Consider the following 19,157-nt stretch of genomic DNA (forward strand, 5'->3'; position numbering starts at 1 on the left):
GTCGAGTTTTGATCACTAAAACTTTTTCAAATTCTTGCTTGTGTGATTAGCGCGCGAAAAGCAAAACATCTTATGTCACAACCATGTTTACATACTCTCATGCAAACACTCCTCTCAGCCAATCAGAGTGCGTGTACTATCTTAGTTATTTTATAAATAGACAATAGCTCTTGACTAATCAGCAGATGAAAAATTATTCAGTTGTTGTGAAAAAAAAGGTCTTGACCACCTGGGTTTAGATTTGATATTAGTCAGTGCACCATAGCAATCACATGCTTTTCAAACAATATCATTATTATAATTATTATTATTATTATTATTATTATAATTATCATAATTATTATTATTTTTATTATTAATTAATTAGTTAATTAATTAATTTATTTATTTATAATATTATTGTTGTAATTTTGTGGTTTTGTTTCCAGGCTATTTTGCAATCAATGGTTCCAAGGGAGTCTAATTCCAAGGTACATGTATGATTGACCACTAATTGTAAAATAGTAAGTGTCTGATACAACAGGTTCATTTATGGAAAATATTATATAGGAATCACCATTTTAGTCTCGTGTATATTTTAAAAACAGGGTCCACTTAACACAGGTCTCACAGTTTGAAAATGCCCTTCAAAGGTCATTATAGTTTCACAAGGTTTAAAAAGTGCTGAAAACTTGTTTCAAACCACTTGTACATGCATAAATCAAATTAACACAAATCAAAGTCATCATAATTTTGATAATTATTTGTACATTGTATTCATAAATGAACACTTTACTTGTGACAATGTCAGATCAGCATAAAAATAAATTATTTTATTTTTGTCCTGTAGGAAATTGCAGCCTCAGTGTTAAGTGTGATTAGCTTTCCTGCATTTGCTGTTGAAGATGAAGATCTTGTCAGTGAAGCCAGGGAAAAAATCATTGCTAAACTTCAGGTACACATGCACTGTACCTTTGCTGTTTGCTCAATAAATACAGATTTCATGCAGTGATTTGTACCAGTGTATGAATAATGAAACAATTCTGCATACTTTTCCCATTTCTTGAAAGGGTCGATATGGTCTGGTTCGTTTTATTCGGGACGGTTACAAGACTCCTCTTGAGGTTAGTAATTTTTAAGAATTTTTTTATTATTGAACAGTAGCTGTCAATGATTATAACTACAGTCTGTATTTCTTTTCTTGCCTTCACGAATTAATGTGCATTGCACTAAAATATTTGAAGGGCTCTGATCTACATGTATGCAAAAATGTCCTAGTCCTATATCCTACTGAGCCCAGTTGTTCGAAGGCTGGTTAGCGCTTAACCGGGAGTTAAATTTAACCCTTGTTTCTTTTTCTTGTGTTCAAAAGCATTTTCTCAAATAATACTCTCTCTTATTTTTAGAGCTTCCAATCATCAACTTGTGGACAAAAAGAATTAAAACTGAATTGCTTTTTAGGCTTTCAAATCTTAATTCAAATCTTGCACTAACCCTGGGTTATCTTAACCCAGCTTTGAACAACTCAGCCCAGGTGTAGTTTTAAGTCCTTGTTGTGGCCACTAAGGGCTGTCCTCAGTGGCACGGTGTCTCGATGAGTTATGATGTAGTACCAGCTCCTGCCAGTGTGAATATTTAATTTGTATTGATAAAAAAAAACTGGAAAAAATTTCAGCTGGATTTCAAATCCATGGGTAGAGGGGATTGATTTTATTGCTTATCTATTGAAATTTATAAAACATGTGATCATTCACAACTATAATATACATGTACTCATAATGTACATCTTGTTTAAAGTACATGTAAAAGGCTGTCACAATGTTAGAACAATTAAGTTGAGACAAATGCTGGTTTTTGTGTAGTTCACTCAACATCTGCATCTTTGGTTCAAATTTTGTTTTTCTTTGTTTTGGTATATGGTTGTGTATATTATTTGTAAGATAAATAGACTAAAATGAAGAAAGTAAAATATGAACCTGGGATAAAATCATGTTGCGGCATAAACTAATATAACAGTCATACAAATGTACAGGTACACAAAGTCCAGGGTTTTCAATAAGATTTTAAATAGGAGGTAAAAGCTTTGGAGTAGGTGGAGAGGGAAAAAACTTGTAGCAAAGGCACTTGCGAGCGCCAAAGGCACAAGTTTCTGGAAAAATTTGGAAATCTGGGTCTCTTAGAATGCATTTCCAGCATTCTGGAGCAAAAATTAGAGTGTTTGAACAGAACACAGACATCATTAAATTTTGGCTTTTTTACTCAGTGACAGCACATGAATACTGCATTTAAACTGGGGTAATTTCCAAAGAAAAGTAGCAGTGAAATATAGCCGGAGAATTTTGCCAGCCACTGGCTCTTATTGAAAGCCCTGCAAGAGCATTCTATCATAAAAAATGTGAGACACATATTCTATGGACATGATCGTCACGACTATTATCCAAGCAAAAACATAAAAACTACACTGGTATTTATTTTATTATGTGGTTTGTATTACAGGACCCTTACAGACTTCATTATGAACCAGCTGAACTAGAGATATTTGAGAACATTGAGTGTGAATGGCCTCTGTTTTTCTGCTATCTTCTTTTGGATGGCCTTTTTAACTGTGATGAGGAACAGGTAACAATATGATGATATACATGTAGTTTTTTTTTTTCACATAAAGTTAGCAGTATCTGTTAAACAAGCACAACAAAATTACAGTAGTTGAGGTAGTGCCTTAAAGGGCCTTTCTGATGTTTTACCATCTTCAAAAGGGACAAATAAAGCTTTCTTACCCCCATCCCCTCCATGTAATGTTGTGCCGCTGTAGGAAATAACAAGCGCCCCAAGTACTGTTTAAGAAATGAGCGGGTGTGTATTATCAGTTTTTACACCTAATAATATACGACTGGAAGTTTTTTTAACTGCTCCAAAATCTCTGATACACCGTATATACCAGGGCATCTACTGTAGTTCAACTCATTCTTGCACTAACATTTAGATTTGGGGTTATTTTGGTCTGAAAATTTGGACGTAAAGTTTATCCATGTCTTTATCGGATATAAAGACTCTCATTAAACATTAATTTATTTTGGTTTTTTTTCATGAATTATTTGAATAAAGGGGAGAGGGGAGGGGAGAGGAGTGAGGATTGGTTTCCCCATTATTTTGAGGACAGTACATGACTCAAAACTTTTTCACCTATTGTAGGTCAGTTACCAATTTTTTGTCTCCTTAAGCCTTACATCTAATTCACGAGTGTAGGGCTACATGTATTGCTAGGAGACAAAGGAAATTGAGTAACACCCTCTGGCAGTTTAAAACTTTTAACCTTATTTTATGTTGACCCATGACATTATCCATCAAGTCAGGGCCAAGATGTTTGACTGACAATCATTGCAAACTGGGGATTAGTTACATAGACAACATTTAGCCTTGGCTTAATAGGCCCTTTGCAGCTAGCCATTTACGTGGTACAAAACCGCCATGCTGGAGGGTAAAAGTTGCACTGGGATAAGAAAAACAAAAGGCATGCATAATTTTAAATGGTAATTTATTTTGTTTGTCTTCTCCCAGTGCGACTTTTGCTCTCCAGCATGGCAGTTTTGTACCACATGAATAGCTAACTGCAAAAGGCCTACTGGGCCTCAAACATTTTGAAGAAGAACTTTGCTGGTTTATAGTCTAAAACAATGATCACTACAAAAATAATTCTTATATTTACAATATGATATAAATGTTAGCGACAACATTAATTATTTTATAAATTCAATCTTTAAACAACTTTGTCTTAAATATTATTATTAAGTTTTAATTTAAGTTATTTGAAGAGTGTTCTGTTAGTGCATCTTTTGCCAAAGTAATAGCATCCGTCACTCGTTGTAACCATTTTTCCCTTCTGGTGCGAAACCAAAGCTGTTGACAAATGTAAACAATAGAACATCTGACATGAAACCAATTAAAGCTAGAGGGTAAATAGTCCTTCTGCTATTTTTTTTTTTTTTCTTGTACTTTAAAATTGATTTTTTGCTATGAATAGTAAACTGAAAACATGAATTTTCTGTCTTTACCCCTGATCATCCAGTTCATTGTACAATAATAATTTTCTTTTTGTGAGCGAGGAAAATTTCAGTCGTGTATCAACTTTTCTAGAATGACATCAGATTAATATAACTATTTTCAAAATATCAAGAGGTTGGTGATCATTCCCTATTATTTTGTATGATCTTTCTAAGGATCAGTCGATGATACTGCAAGGAAAAACTAGATGCTTTCTGGTCATGACCCCACAAGCTTTTTAGCTTTAACTTTTGTCATGTCAAAATAAAGGTTTTATGTTATGGTCACATTTAAGAGCTCTCGGGAGCACAAGTGAAGCTTCCCATTTTTAGTGTGGTCACCAAATATCACTACGTATCATCAGTTATTAGAAAGATTATGTGGAGAAAAAACATGATCACCTGTAAGTATAGTGGCATAAATCTAAACGAAGTGATATTGACAGAATGCCCGAAGTAAACTGATTAAAAATGTCAAAGTGTTAAAGTAGAGGTCTTCACCAAAACTTTAACATGCAGGTGGACATATTTCCAAATAGTTATGGCTTGTAATGTTATTAAAATGACTCATAAAGCAAATGGTTTCTCTCCCACAAAATGTAAAATATTGGTGACAAAGGAAAAATTAATTCATTCAAAAGCTTATTTAAAGTTAGAAGCTACATGTATAAGTGCATGTTTATTGTTATTGAGTAGTGTGGTTCTGCCACTCTTTGAATGGAATCCTTGTGACTGTTCGTGACTGTTTTCAGAGATTATTTTTTATTATTTTTAGTGAGCACTCTTTTTGGTATGCTCTTCCATGGATTTATGTTTGAGGCAATAATCCCAATAAAAGTTTGAAGTTTGTACAGCTGTATGTCTTGTTCAAACCTTGTTGAACAGTAGTTTTACAATACTGTGGTACGATGAAGTGAGCTGCATCCGTGTTTTTTTTTAATCATTATTTTTTAAATCTGCATCTTGTTGAATAATGTAATGGCTTTCTGTGAGGGTTCTTGAATTTATTCCATGAGAAAAGCTGGCTAGACAGGGACAGTCAAAGGTTGATGTTAAAAATTCCAAAGGGGCATAGTTGAGTGTCCGTGCTTCTGAAGTATCCAAAGATTTATTAATAGTGCTATGATTCTATGAAAATTGGTTTGATTTGGGACTTATTTGGACTATTAAGTGAGAAAAATGAGAGAGTTAAACAGATGCAGAACTTGACATACCTCCACATCTTCAACTAGCAAGTTACATTCCATAGCAATGATAATAAGCCCTTCTCTATCTGGCCACTTTTGATGTGTAAATCTGCTCTCAAGTTTATTGAGCTGCTCTACAGAGAAGTGTTCTGGTGCTAGTGAACTGACAGAACTTCTTTGAGATGTGTGACCTTCACTATTCCATGGTAATGTTTGAATTATTTTGTCATCTTGAGCTTTCATGGCATGCTTCTGTTGTTGCAGTCTCACTCTTCCTGTATGGTTTTATCCTTAGTTGCGATGATATCCTGAAAGGTTCTATATTTCCCTCAGAAATGGCACATGAGGTTCTGTTCGTCTTGCGGTTGTTATGTATGGCATGTGAGTTTTCAAGATATTAGAAGGTTTTTAAACAGGAAATTATGAAATTTTGTGGCATTCTATGTGCTGTGACTAAACTTGACCAGAAGAATGCAGAGATGTTGTACAGTGAGTCAAGTAAACATGATCAGTGATGTAAAAGTTGTATATCAATTCTTTTGTTTCCTCCATCCATTTGCCTTCATCCAATTAAAGATTTATTTAATTGACATTAAGTTCGCGACGTTAATATTGCTTTCATGTTGTCCAAATAATGGTGCTTTGAGGTTATGCTATCTCTATAAACAATCTTAGTGAAAATAGTTCTATAAATCTTTCATTCTAATTTTTTGGTGTGAGATATGTGACTAGAGAGTTTTGAATTCTCTATATTTATACTGTACTGTGGTTTTGTAGGACTATGAATGGAGGCCTTTTATGCAAAAATTGTTCTTACTCTTAGTTAATGAATGCAGTTTCTAATCCTTTTTGTGTTTTTAATTATGTAGCTCTTTGTTCGAACTTTTGTTCCTATTGTTTACAAAGAAAGCTTGTTTAATGTGCCTGAACAATGAAAAGATGTATTGGTGAATAAAAGTGGCTGTGATTTTTAATCTGCAGCAGATGTGAAACGTAACTTTCCCTTGTAGCTACTACTGTGTGTCAAATATATCTATATTTTGCTCTTAGAAGTTTCAATAACTCCTATGAACCTGATCATTATTAATTTTTGTAATTGATGCTTTTCTCTCTAAAAGATGATTGTTATTATTATTAATTTTTTTTTTTACTTTTTTCTAGTTTAAAGTGAAAGTTAATCCATCATAGTCAAAGTTGATTTTATGCAGGGGCAAGATATTTTTCAAATTCGTATATCCATATTTTTTAACTTAGATTAATTGTTGAGTAGAAACTTAATATTAGCCTTGGCACCTGGCTTTGTTTGAGGCAAAAAGTGTTAATTACGGTGATTAGACAAACCATTATGATATTGATTTTAACTTTTGTGAGTGATGTCATTTCCTTTTCTTTGTTTTTACAAAGCTGTTTTTAATAGAGAAACTTGAATAACTTTGACTATTAGATGAAATATGACACTCTTTACAGATATTGAAAGTTTGAGTCTCTAGAGGGTTCCGTTTTGTGGTAACTTCATTTGTTCAAGTTTAATCAAATATGGCTTAATATAGATGATCAAACATATTGTCCAAGATCCCAGGATCAAGAGATTCTTCTACTCTCTACCCAACATTCCAAGATATTAATTAATTGTGTAGTTTCGTGTTGTACTGTCTGTAGTTAAAATGGATTTTAGCAGGCTTCGCTAGTATTTTCAAGTTGCAGATCTTATAGATTTATTTGGCAAAAATAGAAATAAATCCTTGAACTTCGATTTTGTTCTCTACAGACGTCTGTCGACTTCAACAGATATAAAACTAACCATTAGCCAATTTAAAAGCCAAAGTATTAACTACAAACCATAAATTTCACCACTACATTATTGGTTATGACCCGATAGGTTCTAAGAAAGAGACAGAAAATACCCTGTCCGGGATTTTTTTGTGAAATTGCCTTTTTTCTTTTTATTTTCTTCTGAGAGAGTATAGTATCTAGTGTAGCAGGCTTAAATGTCTTAAATGTACGTGAAGGTGGGTGGAACAAGGCATCCAAGTGTCTTTCTATCTTATATCAAATTCCTTCTCTGATTTCTACTAATAAGGCAATGATAGCTTAACCCTTTAGCGCCCCAATACAGTATAACTTCGATAAAACGAACCTCTATGTAACGATATCAGTAATAGCTGAATATATGACAAAGCACCTCGACATGACGAAACCTCGTTATAGTGAACATATTTTGCCAGTCTCTTTGCCCACTGTTGTATCTAGGTTCCACTGTATTCACACACAAATTCACCAGCGCGTGGTTGGTCAAACGTCAGATAGTACTATCCACCAGATAAATCACTGTCCAGCGGATAAGTGTTAAGGAAACCAGTGGCACTATCAGTGGATAACGTTATCCACCTCAACAGCTGGTCTAAGACTGACCTCCATACATTTCCTTAAAAAAAATTAGTAGAGAGAATGTTTTTTCATTAATTCTTAACCTTCGGACGTACAAGCAAATTTATACCCCCACCGTGGTACAAGGAGCGGGGGAGGGGGGTTGATGGAACCCCTCCCTAGAGTTTTTGATATGTTGCAGTATTTCGAAATGATCTTGCCTTCAGTGGAAAGCCTTTGATCTTCTTTTATGGATGGTGGCGCTGCTGGAGGCCTGTGATGTCACCAACGATGGTTGCTATGTTGGCCGCCATCACTAAACTTGTCTCAAAATGCGTGCGACGGATAAACGAACAGCTACTGAAAACGTCAGGTGCTGATGTTTTATTGTCTATGGAAATACTCAGAAAAACCTCAGAGAGAGGTGGCACCCCCCCGCCCCCCACCCGCCTCGTGCGTCCAAGGGTTACCACTTTGTGGGACTTAAAGGGGCTATGTTACCAGGAAATTGCTGTTTTGGGGTCAATTCTGTGCTTGCACCCTCTCCCCCATCCCTTTTTTGCATTTGGTTGCCAGGGTAAGTATTTCCATTAATTTTCAGTGTGACGGTGCCGGCTAGCGGGCGCTGGTTTGGGTGGTTTCCCGCATTCCAGGGTAGCCATGGATACCTCCCTGCGGCTATGGCATCTGGCACCCTGCTAACCTTTAAGGCACCAGTTCCCAAGCTCATCTATTTGTTATGAGTTTAAATAGTACCTTAACATGTACCCATACACAAAATGCTCTTATGGAGTTAAGAACACGGTATCAAGCAAATTTTGTCAGGGAGCACTTTCCATGATAATTTTTCTTGGTAATTTTTGCAGGCTTACTAGGCTCTTTAAGATTGTCAATCAAAGACTGCTTTGCTTATATTTATTGCAACAGGTGAAAACTTACACAAAGTTACTGGATCCCCTGCTGGTGAGAGACGATGCTGGCCTTCCACTGGTTCCCGAATTCTTTTATGTTCCAAGAAACAAGGTTTTTTTAAATTTATTTCTATTTATTTACCAATTTACCAATGATTTAATGTATTAAATTGTGTCATTTTCATTTAGTTTTAATGGGTCAATATTTTCCAAAAATATTAAAATCTATCGTGATTTGGTTGTGTTTCAAATAAAGAAAATTGCGTAAAAAATACACTGGTGATTCTCTTTCAACCAATCACCAGCTCGTTCCGTTCCTCAAACGTCATTTCACGGGGAAACCTTTGGTGGCGTCGCAAAATAGGGAGCTCAGCAACAACAACGGTTACGAAAACGTCACTTGCTTCAAGTTTTATCGCGCCCATTCCATCTCGTTCAATTCGTCAAATGTTGGAAAATTTTTCTGGAATAGAATTCTGAGACTGTATCAAAGTTCAGGGGGGAAAAAGAAAAAAGGTGGTCGTTGTCTTGCGTTCCCGTCCTCCACAAAACGAGCAATTGAGCACTTTCACGTTTTAGTCGTGCAGCGACGGTAAAGAAATATAAAGAAAAGCATGATGCACGTACAAAGCTCTACCTATTGCTTTTTTGCCGTTCTCGTTGAGTCGTCGTCGTTTCTTAGGCTTCCTAATGTCGGTGGTTTTCTCATGCTCGCTGTATTACAGTATGTTACAAGAGAAATGTTGAAATCTTCCTTTTATCCTTTATGTTCGAAGTGTTTCTTAGCGTCCATCTTGGTTTTTCAGGTTGATATTGAGAAAGCCAATCCCCACAGTGTGGAGAGAGAATGCGGCGAATACGTGCTGCACTTGTGGTCTCACTCGCTGTATGTCCTGGCTTGCTTGCTAAATGAGGTATAAAGATTGGTCTGTAAACTACCAAAAAACACGAAATTCCTTTCTACACAATTAACACTTATTATTCATTTAAAATATTGCTCCATTATCCCGGCAAATTCTTCATAACCAGCTAGCGCTCACCGTATTTGGAATATGCGTGTCTACAGTCGGGCATACTTGTTAGCAGACAGCTCTGCTAACGGCCGCTTTCACAAAACCCTGAAACTCCCATTCAAACTCCGTATTTTTACATTCCCGTAAGCGGCTGCGGGCACTTTCAGGATTTACAAGTTAGATTCAGCTTGGTTTTGATGCCCCCGTACGCGGAAATCCGAAATGAAATCACATTTGCCTCTGAATATCGTTTTTTTATAGATCATTTAAATCTCTTTCAGTGTTTGTTTGTCTTTGTTTTGTTTTGTTTTCTTTTTTCACATACACATCTGGTTACTTCAAAGCACCACCTGAGTTTTTTGCTTGTGACTGAAATCAGAAACTCATAAGGGGTCAACCCCTTATGGGTTTCTGCTGAAATACAATATCGTCGGATCAACAGTATAGCCAAACACTAACAAGCAGTTTTCCCCATTCCTGAGTATTTATTTCTAGCTGGGCACGGCTCTAGTCTCATACGCACCCGTTCTTTGTGTCGTCACGCTCCTCCCTCCTCCTCCCCTCTCCTTCTGCTTGTAGCGAGGAGCGTTGCGTGACGACACAAAGAACGACTGCATAGGAGACTGGGCAAGATCTCATAAGCAGCCAGCTTGGATAGTTACGGACACCTTTTTCGCGTCCCGAGGATGTCCGCTTTCGAGAGCTTTCACAGTACAAACAAAAGGCAAGTACTGTTGCAAATCCTCTCCCCTTCCACCCCCCTCCCCCCCCCATGGGTTTTATAACCTTTTCAATTGTTTGTTAATGGGCTTTTACTGTTGCCGAGTATCCATAAGCAGTTAACTATAGGTGGATTCATTTGCAACATACGCGTATAGCTGTCGCATTTGACTGCTGGAGTTTTTTTTATTGTTTTGGGGCTTAAAAACAATAAAAAATACCCACGGGCAAATGCGACTGCTATACGCGTATGTTGCAGCTGAATCCACCCTATGTATTGAAAAGAGAATGTTTAGCGCAACAACATATTGCCGCACGGACCAGTACTGTCCTTCCTTTTATAACCAGCTGATGTTACAATACTTGCAGGGAACACTGACTTCTGGTTTGTCTCTAAACAGAATTTTATTGCTCTCGGAGAGATTGATCCTCTGAATCGTAGACATTCCACTGACAAAAGACCAGATGTGGTGGTGCAAGGTATGTTTTTGTACTTCAATTCCGTGCTCGTCTCCCACGCAGCCCTGTGTTTTTTCAGTGGTATGTTTGGGCCCGTTGATAATATGGAGAAAAGTTGTTTGGGACAGAAGAGTTCAACTACCCTGGTTGAGCCAACGTTTCATACATTTCTCGGCGAACAGTTAACAGGAGAAACAAAAAGTTGGCTCGGCTGGAAGGGTGACCTGCCTAGCCTGGTCACCCCTTTGTGATGGTAGGGTCACCCTCCCAGCGTGGCCAAATTTTTTCCATGTAAACACTGGACACTTAGGCTAGCCCAGCCGGGTCAACCGCAAGGCGAGACAATCAGAGCATACGCGATCGCTGCTTTAGACAATCAGAGAATAGATCCCTTCACGGTTGTAACAGTATGATGGGTAATCAGGACAAGATGGTGGGAAAATCAATAGTTTGTATGGGAATACAAAGTCAACTAATTCTTGCTAATTGAATATATTTGTCACTTTCCCTTTGAGAAATGTAACTAATGAACTTAAAGAAACTACACTCTAATTCTGGAGTGCATAGCAGTCCTTTGTTGCTTTTCAGAAAACCTGAGTTCTTTCCTACTTTTTCTGTAATCCGACAACACAAAAATTACACAACGTATGGAAGAAGTCAAATTTTCTAAAAAGCTACAAAGGACTGCTGTGCACTCCACATTTAGTGTATAGTTTCTTTAAGTTCGTTAGTTAAAGTTTGCAAAGAGAAAGTGACAAGTATATTCAACTAAGAAGAATTAGTTGACTTTGAATTTCCATGCAAACTTTTGACTTTCCCTTCATCTTGTCCTGATTACCCAGCATGCCCTCACAACCAGGAAGGGGTCTATGCGTTAGCGCTTTTAGCTTGGGCAAAGGTTTTAACTTATTAAGTTGACTAGGGTGACTCTTCTACCACGGACAGGGTTTTCTCCATATAGACGCGGCCTTAGACGATTAGAAATCTTGGATACAACCGGAAAAGACGCTCATGCTACTGGGGAACGAGAACTACCTTCGAAACAACAGTAGCAAAAGAAAAAAAAGCGACCCTTGTTTGGAATTAGCACTTGTTTATACATGTACCTTTTCACTGATTTTTTTATCTATTTATAATCCTTCCAGTATCCCTTCTTGCTGAGGATGAGTTAGTGCGATCTCACCTTCAGACGCTTGATGTTCCAGTTCAGGTCACGCGGGATGTTAATCCCATCCAAGTACTTCCAGCGCGCACTCTTAGCTCCATGTACCAGCAGCTTGGTAAGAGCACGATGTTTCCTTTGTTTTTGCATTGCCACACTTTGTGATTGGCTGAAAAAATCGCGCACATCTTTCTCAACCAATCAGGATTAAAATCTAAACAGATTTTAACTGACTCACGCTCATTTACCCGCGCTTTTTGACGGCTACAGGTAATTTTTCCGAAAGCAGTGATTGGTTCATTTGAATTTCTGCGCGAGTTGTGATTGGTGATAGCTCATTTCCTCTCGCTTTTTGACGGCTACAGGTATCTGTATCGAGAGCTGATTGGTTTATTTGAATTTCTGCGCTTGTTATTGGTCACCGAAATTACTTAGGATTTTTCTGAGGTATTTCAGAACCAACTGAATTGTTGTGAAAAATGCTACCTCACCACACTTTGAAATGTGGATGACGAGCAAATGTGTGGTTGGCCAGCGAGCCCGTGCGAGTTCTTTGAATTAAGGGAGGCGTTTTTCCGCGCTCCGTCTGCTCAAACCTCTAATATTTTTCCTGCATTTCCCTAAACCGTGTCAAGTTGTAACGAAAGATTCATGCTATTAGATATCCAAGAAGCACTCATAGTAGTCGCTCCAGTACCACGAGTAGATACATTTCTGTCATCGCTTTTTATCAATAACTAGTTTTGCCCCGATCCCAGGCTGGTTCAGTATGTGCCAGTTTTAGTTGCTACCTATTCTCTTGTACCACACGTTATAAATTAATTGAATCAATTTTTGTAGCAGTGTCACGAGAAATTACGATTTTTATCATGCATACGTTTTATTTCTCGTAGACGTAGACCTATGAAAAATTGTCACACTTTAACAATGTTAAATTACCTTCCTTCTTTAGGAAAGAATGCCAAGCTTAAGCTTACCGGAAGGTAATATTGTTTCGAAACTTTTTTTTTTAATTGTGTTGAACTTATGTGATGTTGGCTATTATGTAGAAGACTAAGGACATAAAACCATGGAAACCTTAGCCCGCAATTTGACGACTGAATTTCTGTTCGTTTCTGATTCAAATATACAATCTATTGTTTCGGGCATAAGTACGAGATTGCGATGCATATTTCAAATTAGCAACGTCAGGCTTTTGCTGTTTATTTAATCGGCTAGATGACGAGGAGAAGAACATAACTACAAATACGCTTATCGCAGCACCTCGAGAAGCTGTGATGAAGCTCGAGCCTCGCTTCGCGAGGAAAAATACGCAATACAACAACCGTGCAAGAGCACCACACTTATCGGCAGTTTTTTTTTTGCAGTTACTGCTTAACCGCGGCGTTAAACTTCCTTACTTCACGTTTTATGGAGGACGTAAAAACAAGACGGCGATTTTATTTTTCTTTCTCCGAACTTAAACTGCAATCATTAAGAATTTTTACTCCTGGAAAGTTGCGCCAACATTTGACAAACGTAGGAGGCGGAACTTTTTAAGTAACGTTTTCGTCGTCGTCGGACGTCTTGGTTGCTTAAGCTCCTTCGTTTTGTACATCACGAGTATAACCTAATCAGCTTTTCAAGGATATGAACCCACGATATTTAGAAACTGGTCGGAGCGGTCTATCCAACGGAGCGACGGAATGGATCGCTGCTTAGTTAAGTTGTTAAGTCAAACTGTACCATGGCTTCGTAAAGCTCATTTGTATCATGTATACATGTATCATGTGACGCGCGCTTCCTGTGTGCTTCTGTAGCAACTTACGCGGTACCTTGTAGAAAAAAAAGGTAAAAAACAAAAGTTTACACTTATGGCTTATATTCTTTTTAGGCCTAACTATAACATAGGAGTACTGGGTACGAGTATGCTTTACAATGTGGGAAACTCCATTCTGGCGTTCACACCTCAGGTTTGTTCAATTATCACTTCCATGTGTAGCCTGCAATGGCAGGCGCCGATTGGTTTCCTTTTCGTTTCTTTCCGTTTTCGGTTATAGTAGTTTTTATAAACAGGGTTCCTATGGATCATGAAAACCTGGAAAGTCATGGAGTTTAAGAATTTCTTTTTCCAGGCCTGTAAAGACATGGAATTTAATTGTGGGTCCTTGAAAGTGATGGAAAATTAATGTTTGTTTGGTAAATTAGTTACTTCAGATGACAAGGCAAGGACAATGTAAGATAGAGGAGTAATCAAACTGCAAGCTCAAACGGCACGCATTTTGTTGGACACCAGAGTTGTGTCTGTTAAATTGTTTAAGGTCAAAAAATACCCCAAAAGAAGGAAAGTTTTTAAAATTTTTGAAACTGACAGCTAAGCCTAAGATCTTGGAAAACTTGAAAAGGTCATGGAAAACGTCATGGAATTTGAAGAGTTCAAAAGAGTGCGAACCCTGAATGAAAAGCGCGCGAATGGAACGTGCCAAGGGGAGAAGAGTCTCCTCTACTTTTCCTCCCTTCGTGCGCGCGCGCGTCCTCGAAATTCCTCCCTTTGCTCTAAAAAAGCAGGGCCCAGTTGTTCGAAGGTCGATTAGCGCTTAACCCGAGGTTAAATGTAACCCTGGTTTCTAAATCTTTTTCTCGGATAAGTTTCTCTGTTATTTACAACTGAAATGATTTAATTTAAACTTTCATATCTGAATTCAAATCTCGCACCAACCCTGGGTTATCTTAACCCAGCTTTGAACAACTCGGCCCTGGCGCCTGCTACGCAGGCTATTCCATGTCTCGACCTTCAGCGCTGGCAGTATTACGTTTTTTCGTTTGTTTTTGGTTTGGTTTTCTCCCTTTTTGTGTGACACAATTTAGTGCATGTATGGAAGTTAGCCTTGGAAGAATTAGCTCCGTGAAAGCTCATAGAAAGTCATAACACTTTTGTGAAATTTAGGATTGTTTTGGAAATTTTTCACTTTGTCCGCCATTGAAAGAGAGGGTTTATTGGCTGACTGAGTGACCATTTGATACCTTGTTGCAGATTTTGGATTATCATCAGTTTTACCTGGCACTTGATAACGAGTTCCTTGCTGACAGGATTAAGTCTCTGGTGGGCTTTCTAGGAGCTAACTGGAGAATACTTGGAAGACCTATTCTTACGATGATAATCACAAATTCCATGTTAGGTAGGTTGATGTTACTAAAGGTATTTTCTTATGTAAATGCCGCGGTATGGGTTGTCAGTTTTGAATTGCTGATTCCTCAAATCAAGTATCATTTTTGGTATAATTGTGATTATCATTCATTCACAATTTTTTTTCCGTTTTTGATTGCTTCAAGTCCCACAGCTTGTTCTTCATAACTAGCGTTGACCAACTTTGCAAGACGTTTGTTTTATGCAAAGTCAGTATAGTGCAGGGTAATAGGACAATTGCACGATGACGTCATTTTACTACAACTACCAGAATCCTTCAGTTTGTTGTTTTCTTCTGCAAATTAGGACTATTGTTCTTTAATCCTCAGCGGGATTGACAAATTTCAATAACAAAGCAAAAACGAAATGAATTCTGGTAGTTGTAGTCAAATGTCGTCATCGTGAAAATGGCCTATTATCAGAAAAAGGGACGGCAACCAAGCAGCCCTAGTTTGTGTTGTTTTGGTAGAAAAATAAAAAGCAGCGGAACAGTTGACATGTTTCGCAGAAAAATAGCTGAACTGCTGCCTGCAAACATAGCAAAAACAGCAAGAATACAACTCGGCGGATGACATCTGCCATTTGAGCAATATCTGCTAGAGTTAACATCCCTTTATATCCTGAACTTGGCGAGAAACAGGAAAATCAAGTCGCGAACTTTACAGCACCTTTTAGTTTGTTTGTAAACTAGGAATGACTTTCAATGATTCGGCGTTTGTATGACCAGAAGAACTTCTTCACTAGCCCTTTCCAGGCGTTCAGATTATGGGGAGGATGCAAAAAGATGTGAGCAGGAAAAACAGCGAGGGGGGGAGGGGGGGGGGGGGTGGGGAAGGGGGAGAGAGCGGAAGAACGTTCTCTCTTCTTCTCCCTCCTTTCCTCTGGTCTGACATCAGGTTGCACAGGCTACTGGCTACAGGCTGCCTGTCCACTTTTTCTGCTCTCTTTGCTTATTTTAATCATTGATGAGGCATTTGCTGTAATTAGTCATTTTACTTTGCCTTTCATAGAGGACTCACTATACTCATCTATTTCAAAAATGATTCAAATGCTACGAAGTGGCTACATATCTGGAGTGAGGTGAGATTAATCTATTTAGCGACCGACAATTTTTTTTTTTCAGTGTTGTTCAAGACAGTTAAACTTGAACTTCAACTTTATTAAAGCAATAATTTATTAGTAAATACATTGAGGATATTACACGGTGGCGCGAAGATGTGAATTTAATTTTCGAGTGGCAAAACAATATTTTACGAACGAGCGCAGCGAGTGAATAAAATTTTTTTTTTGCAACGAGAAAATGAAAATCATATCTTCAAGCGTCCGTGTATTGTTCTTTTTATTATATAGACAAAAAGACATTGATAAAATATTAGAGGGAAATTACCGAAATTACGTCATCGATAAACTCACGTGTGAGATTATGGAAAATAAACCACTCGGGTCCCGGATGTAGTTTTTATGAATTTTACAAGTGGTATATTTTCCAGTAAAACACTCCTGTCTATATAAAAGACCACACAAAGAGACTGCTCCGCAGGTAGCTTTTATTTTTTTGCTAATCTTGGCAGAACAATTACACTAAAAACATTACAATGAAAAGAATAAGCCACTTCCGAGTTCCAAAAACCCTCACTTTCAAAATGAGGCTAGGTGCACAACCTTTCTTATGAAAATGAGTTTTATTTGCATGAGAATGAAAAATGATTTCCTTATCAAAGGCTGAGCACCTACCCTCGTTGTGAAACAGAGGCCCGGGGGAACTCGGAAATGGCCTGTTAACATTTTACTAAATTTACAAAAGGAGTCTTACATTTAACATAATTATGTGCACAAGTTTTGTTAATTTGCATAATTTAACATGATTACAAGTTTGTCATCATCAGTTACATTAAATAAATTAGAAAAAATAAGAAATTTGGGAATTACCGTCATCTTGATCTTTCTTCAATTGCTTTTGTCTCTCATCATTTTAAAAAAAAAAAAGCAATTACAGTGAATAAACTTGTTAACTTACACTAGGAGTCAACAAATAGGAAACCCTCACTTCCGTTTGACGAGCGTGGCTCAAAACGTCTGTACTTAAGCTCCCTAACATAAAAAAGATAGGAATGCTATTAAACTTTATGCACCGTCAGGTCCACAAAAACGTAAAGCAAAGGAGTCTGTGGGGCCGCCTCATAACCATTCCACTCCATCAACTACCGTAAAATGCCGAAAATAAGCCCCGGGGCTTATATTTTTCAAAGGCCTTTTTGAGGGGCTTATATTCGGAGGGGCTTATCTATGAAGGGAAATTTGCGTTTCGAAATCGATTGGGCTAGCCTTATAGTTGGAGGGAAATTTACCGTTTTTACTTTGTATTTGAAGGCAATTTTCCAAGTACAAGCCCCCGGGGGGCTTATATTTGGAGGGGCGATTTAACGGAGTGATTTTTGCGTTACAAGTTTGGGGGCTTATATTTGGAGGGGCTTATTTTTGGAATTTTACGGTATGTCTAAAGTCATTGCTCAGTTGATTTTGGCAGATCTAACTGCTCGTCGACCACGACCAGTTGAGAAAGATATATCAACACAATAGACCTTTTCGGAGTAGCGCCAAGCTTCTGTTTCAAAGCGAAGCTAAGTGCGAAGCTTTTGATATCAAAATGATTTTTCATTCTCATGCAACTAAAACTCATTTTCACAAGAAAGATTCTGCACTTTTTGTCGTTGTCAGAGTGAGAGTTTTTGGAACTCGGAAAAGGCTCATATGCTAGATTCTTTTTCTGTTTTCAGAGTTCGGCTGGGTTACCTTTCTAGCTTCTTAAGCACGTCTTGCATCACCAGTCTGCATTTTATTCCAGACAGCGACGAAGGCAAGTGTTACTTTTCAGTCATAAATTTTAGGCTCTATTTCCGCCGTCTCCCGATTCCTGTCTTTCATTCCCCCAAGGGTGGGGGGAGGTGGGGTCTCTCTCCCTTATTTGGCCTATACGGATATGTGCTATGTGCCTCTGAACAGGGTATGGTTTTCAAGGTCTTGAGTCTTAAACAGGGTATACGATTTCACTATTAAACGTCTTGAACAGGGTGTCGTTTTGGACTGGAAGCCTTTCAAAGAGTGTGAAGACTTGCGATCAGCGGTCTACATTTGCAATACCAATAATTACCTACCTCCATGATTTTAATGTGGAAAATTCTTTAATTCTGTATGCAAAACAAAACAAATCAGGGTCAGAAAGTAGTGCCTCCTATCTTAAACGGGGAACAGGGTCGGGGTTTCAAGGTCTTTGCGGCACAGCTCTACGCAGACTTCCTTTGAGAAACCACCCCCCCCCCCCCCCCACCCCCGCCTCTCGGCCTCTTTGATCCTCCCCGAAGAAGATGAAAGGGAGTGAGTGCGGGCTCATTTTCCCGAACGGTGACCTGAACGAGACTCTTTTGATAAAGAGCAGTAAGAGAATATCCTTCGACACTGTTTAAAGATGATACGTTCAAAGGGAACGAAGATATCGCTCTACAGTTCGATGAAATTTTACAGACGTTCCTACGGTGGAGGACAAGAACTTGCCCTTGACTTATTTTTACAATTTGGATGGATAAAATTAAGTAGAAAACAAAGTACATGTTTGCCCGTGTAAATGGAAATATGTGAAACAAATAGTTTTGCTCGGATGGAATCTGGTTGTGTGTTTAAGCTTGATTTCTTCTACTAAATACAGGCATTTCATAAATCGGACAGTCCTATTTTTCCTTTGCACTTCTTGAGTAAAGAGAAGTCGCTGGTTATTTATTTACTTATTTATTTGCTTGTTTAAGCATCCATCACAGCATCCAGTACGGCTAGTTTTAGTGGAGGTCTGATGCGTTTCCCGTTATGTCTGTTTATATTTCGTCTAGAGCTAAGAAGACACAGAAGATTTCCAGAGCCCAGTGACGTGTTACGGACCGACTCAGTTGGAAGAGTAGGTTCATCCTATTTAGGGCCTGTTTACATGGAGGTGGGGGACCCCAGGTGGGTTCGGTAACCCGCCTGTCCATATAATGTTGCCTGGGTTACGCGGTCTTCCAGACCGGGTAAGGTAACCCTCTCAACCGGGATCAGATTTTGCCATATGAACGTTTTAAAGTGGTTGGATTCATGTTACATCAAATTCGCGCCAAAGGCCTTT

At 38.2% G+C, this 19,157-nt stretch overlaps 1 protein-coding gene across 2 annotated transcripts in view; it reads left to right on the top strand.

Moving 5' to 3' along the window:
- The window catches only part of LOC140948800 (phosphorylase b kinase regulatory subunit alpha, liver isoform-like), a 43,684-nt gene that overhangs the window by 8,345 nt on the left and 16,182 nt on the right, over positions 1-19,157 (top strand). For both annotated transcript variants that reach the window (XM_073398067.1, XM_073398068.1), the window contains exons 9-22: positions 429-470; positions 830-934; positions 1,050-1,103; positions 2,476-2,598; positions 8,501-8,596; positions 9,291-9,398; positions 10,619-10,697; positions 11,822-11,956; positions 12,791-12,821; positions 13,712-13,790; positions 14,852-14,996; positions 16,015-16,084; positions 17,782-17,861; positions 18,886-18,950. In XM_073398067.1, the coding sequence (XP_073254168.1) occupies positions 429-470; positions 830-934; positions 1,050-1,103; positions 2,476-2,598; positions 8,501-8,596; positions 9,291-9,398; positions 10,619-10,697; positions 11,822-11,956; positions 12,791-12,821; positions 13,712-13,790; positions 14,852-14,996; positions 16,015-16,084; positions 17,782-17,861; positions 18,886-18,950 (1,212 nt within the window). The remainder of the gene's footprint in view (positions 1-428; positions 471-829; positions 935-1,049; positions 1,104-2,475; positions 2,599-8,500; positions 8,597-9,290; positions 9,399-10,618; positions 10,698-11,821; positions 11,957-12,790; positions 12,822-13,711; positions 13,791-14,851; positions 14,997-16,014; positions 16,085-17,781; positions 17,862-18,885; positions 18,951-19,157) is intronic.

This window comes from Porites lutea, chromosome 9, assembly GCF_958299795.1.
Source record: "Porites lutea chromosome 9, jaPorLute2.1, whole genome shotgun sequence".
Taxonomy (NCBI): Eukaryota; Metazoa; Cnidaria; class Anthozoa; order Scleractinia; family Poritidae; genus Porites; species Porites lutea.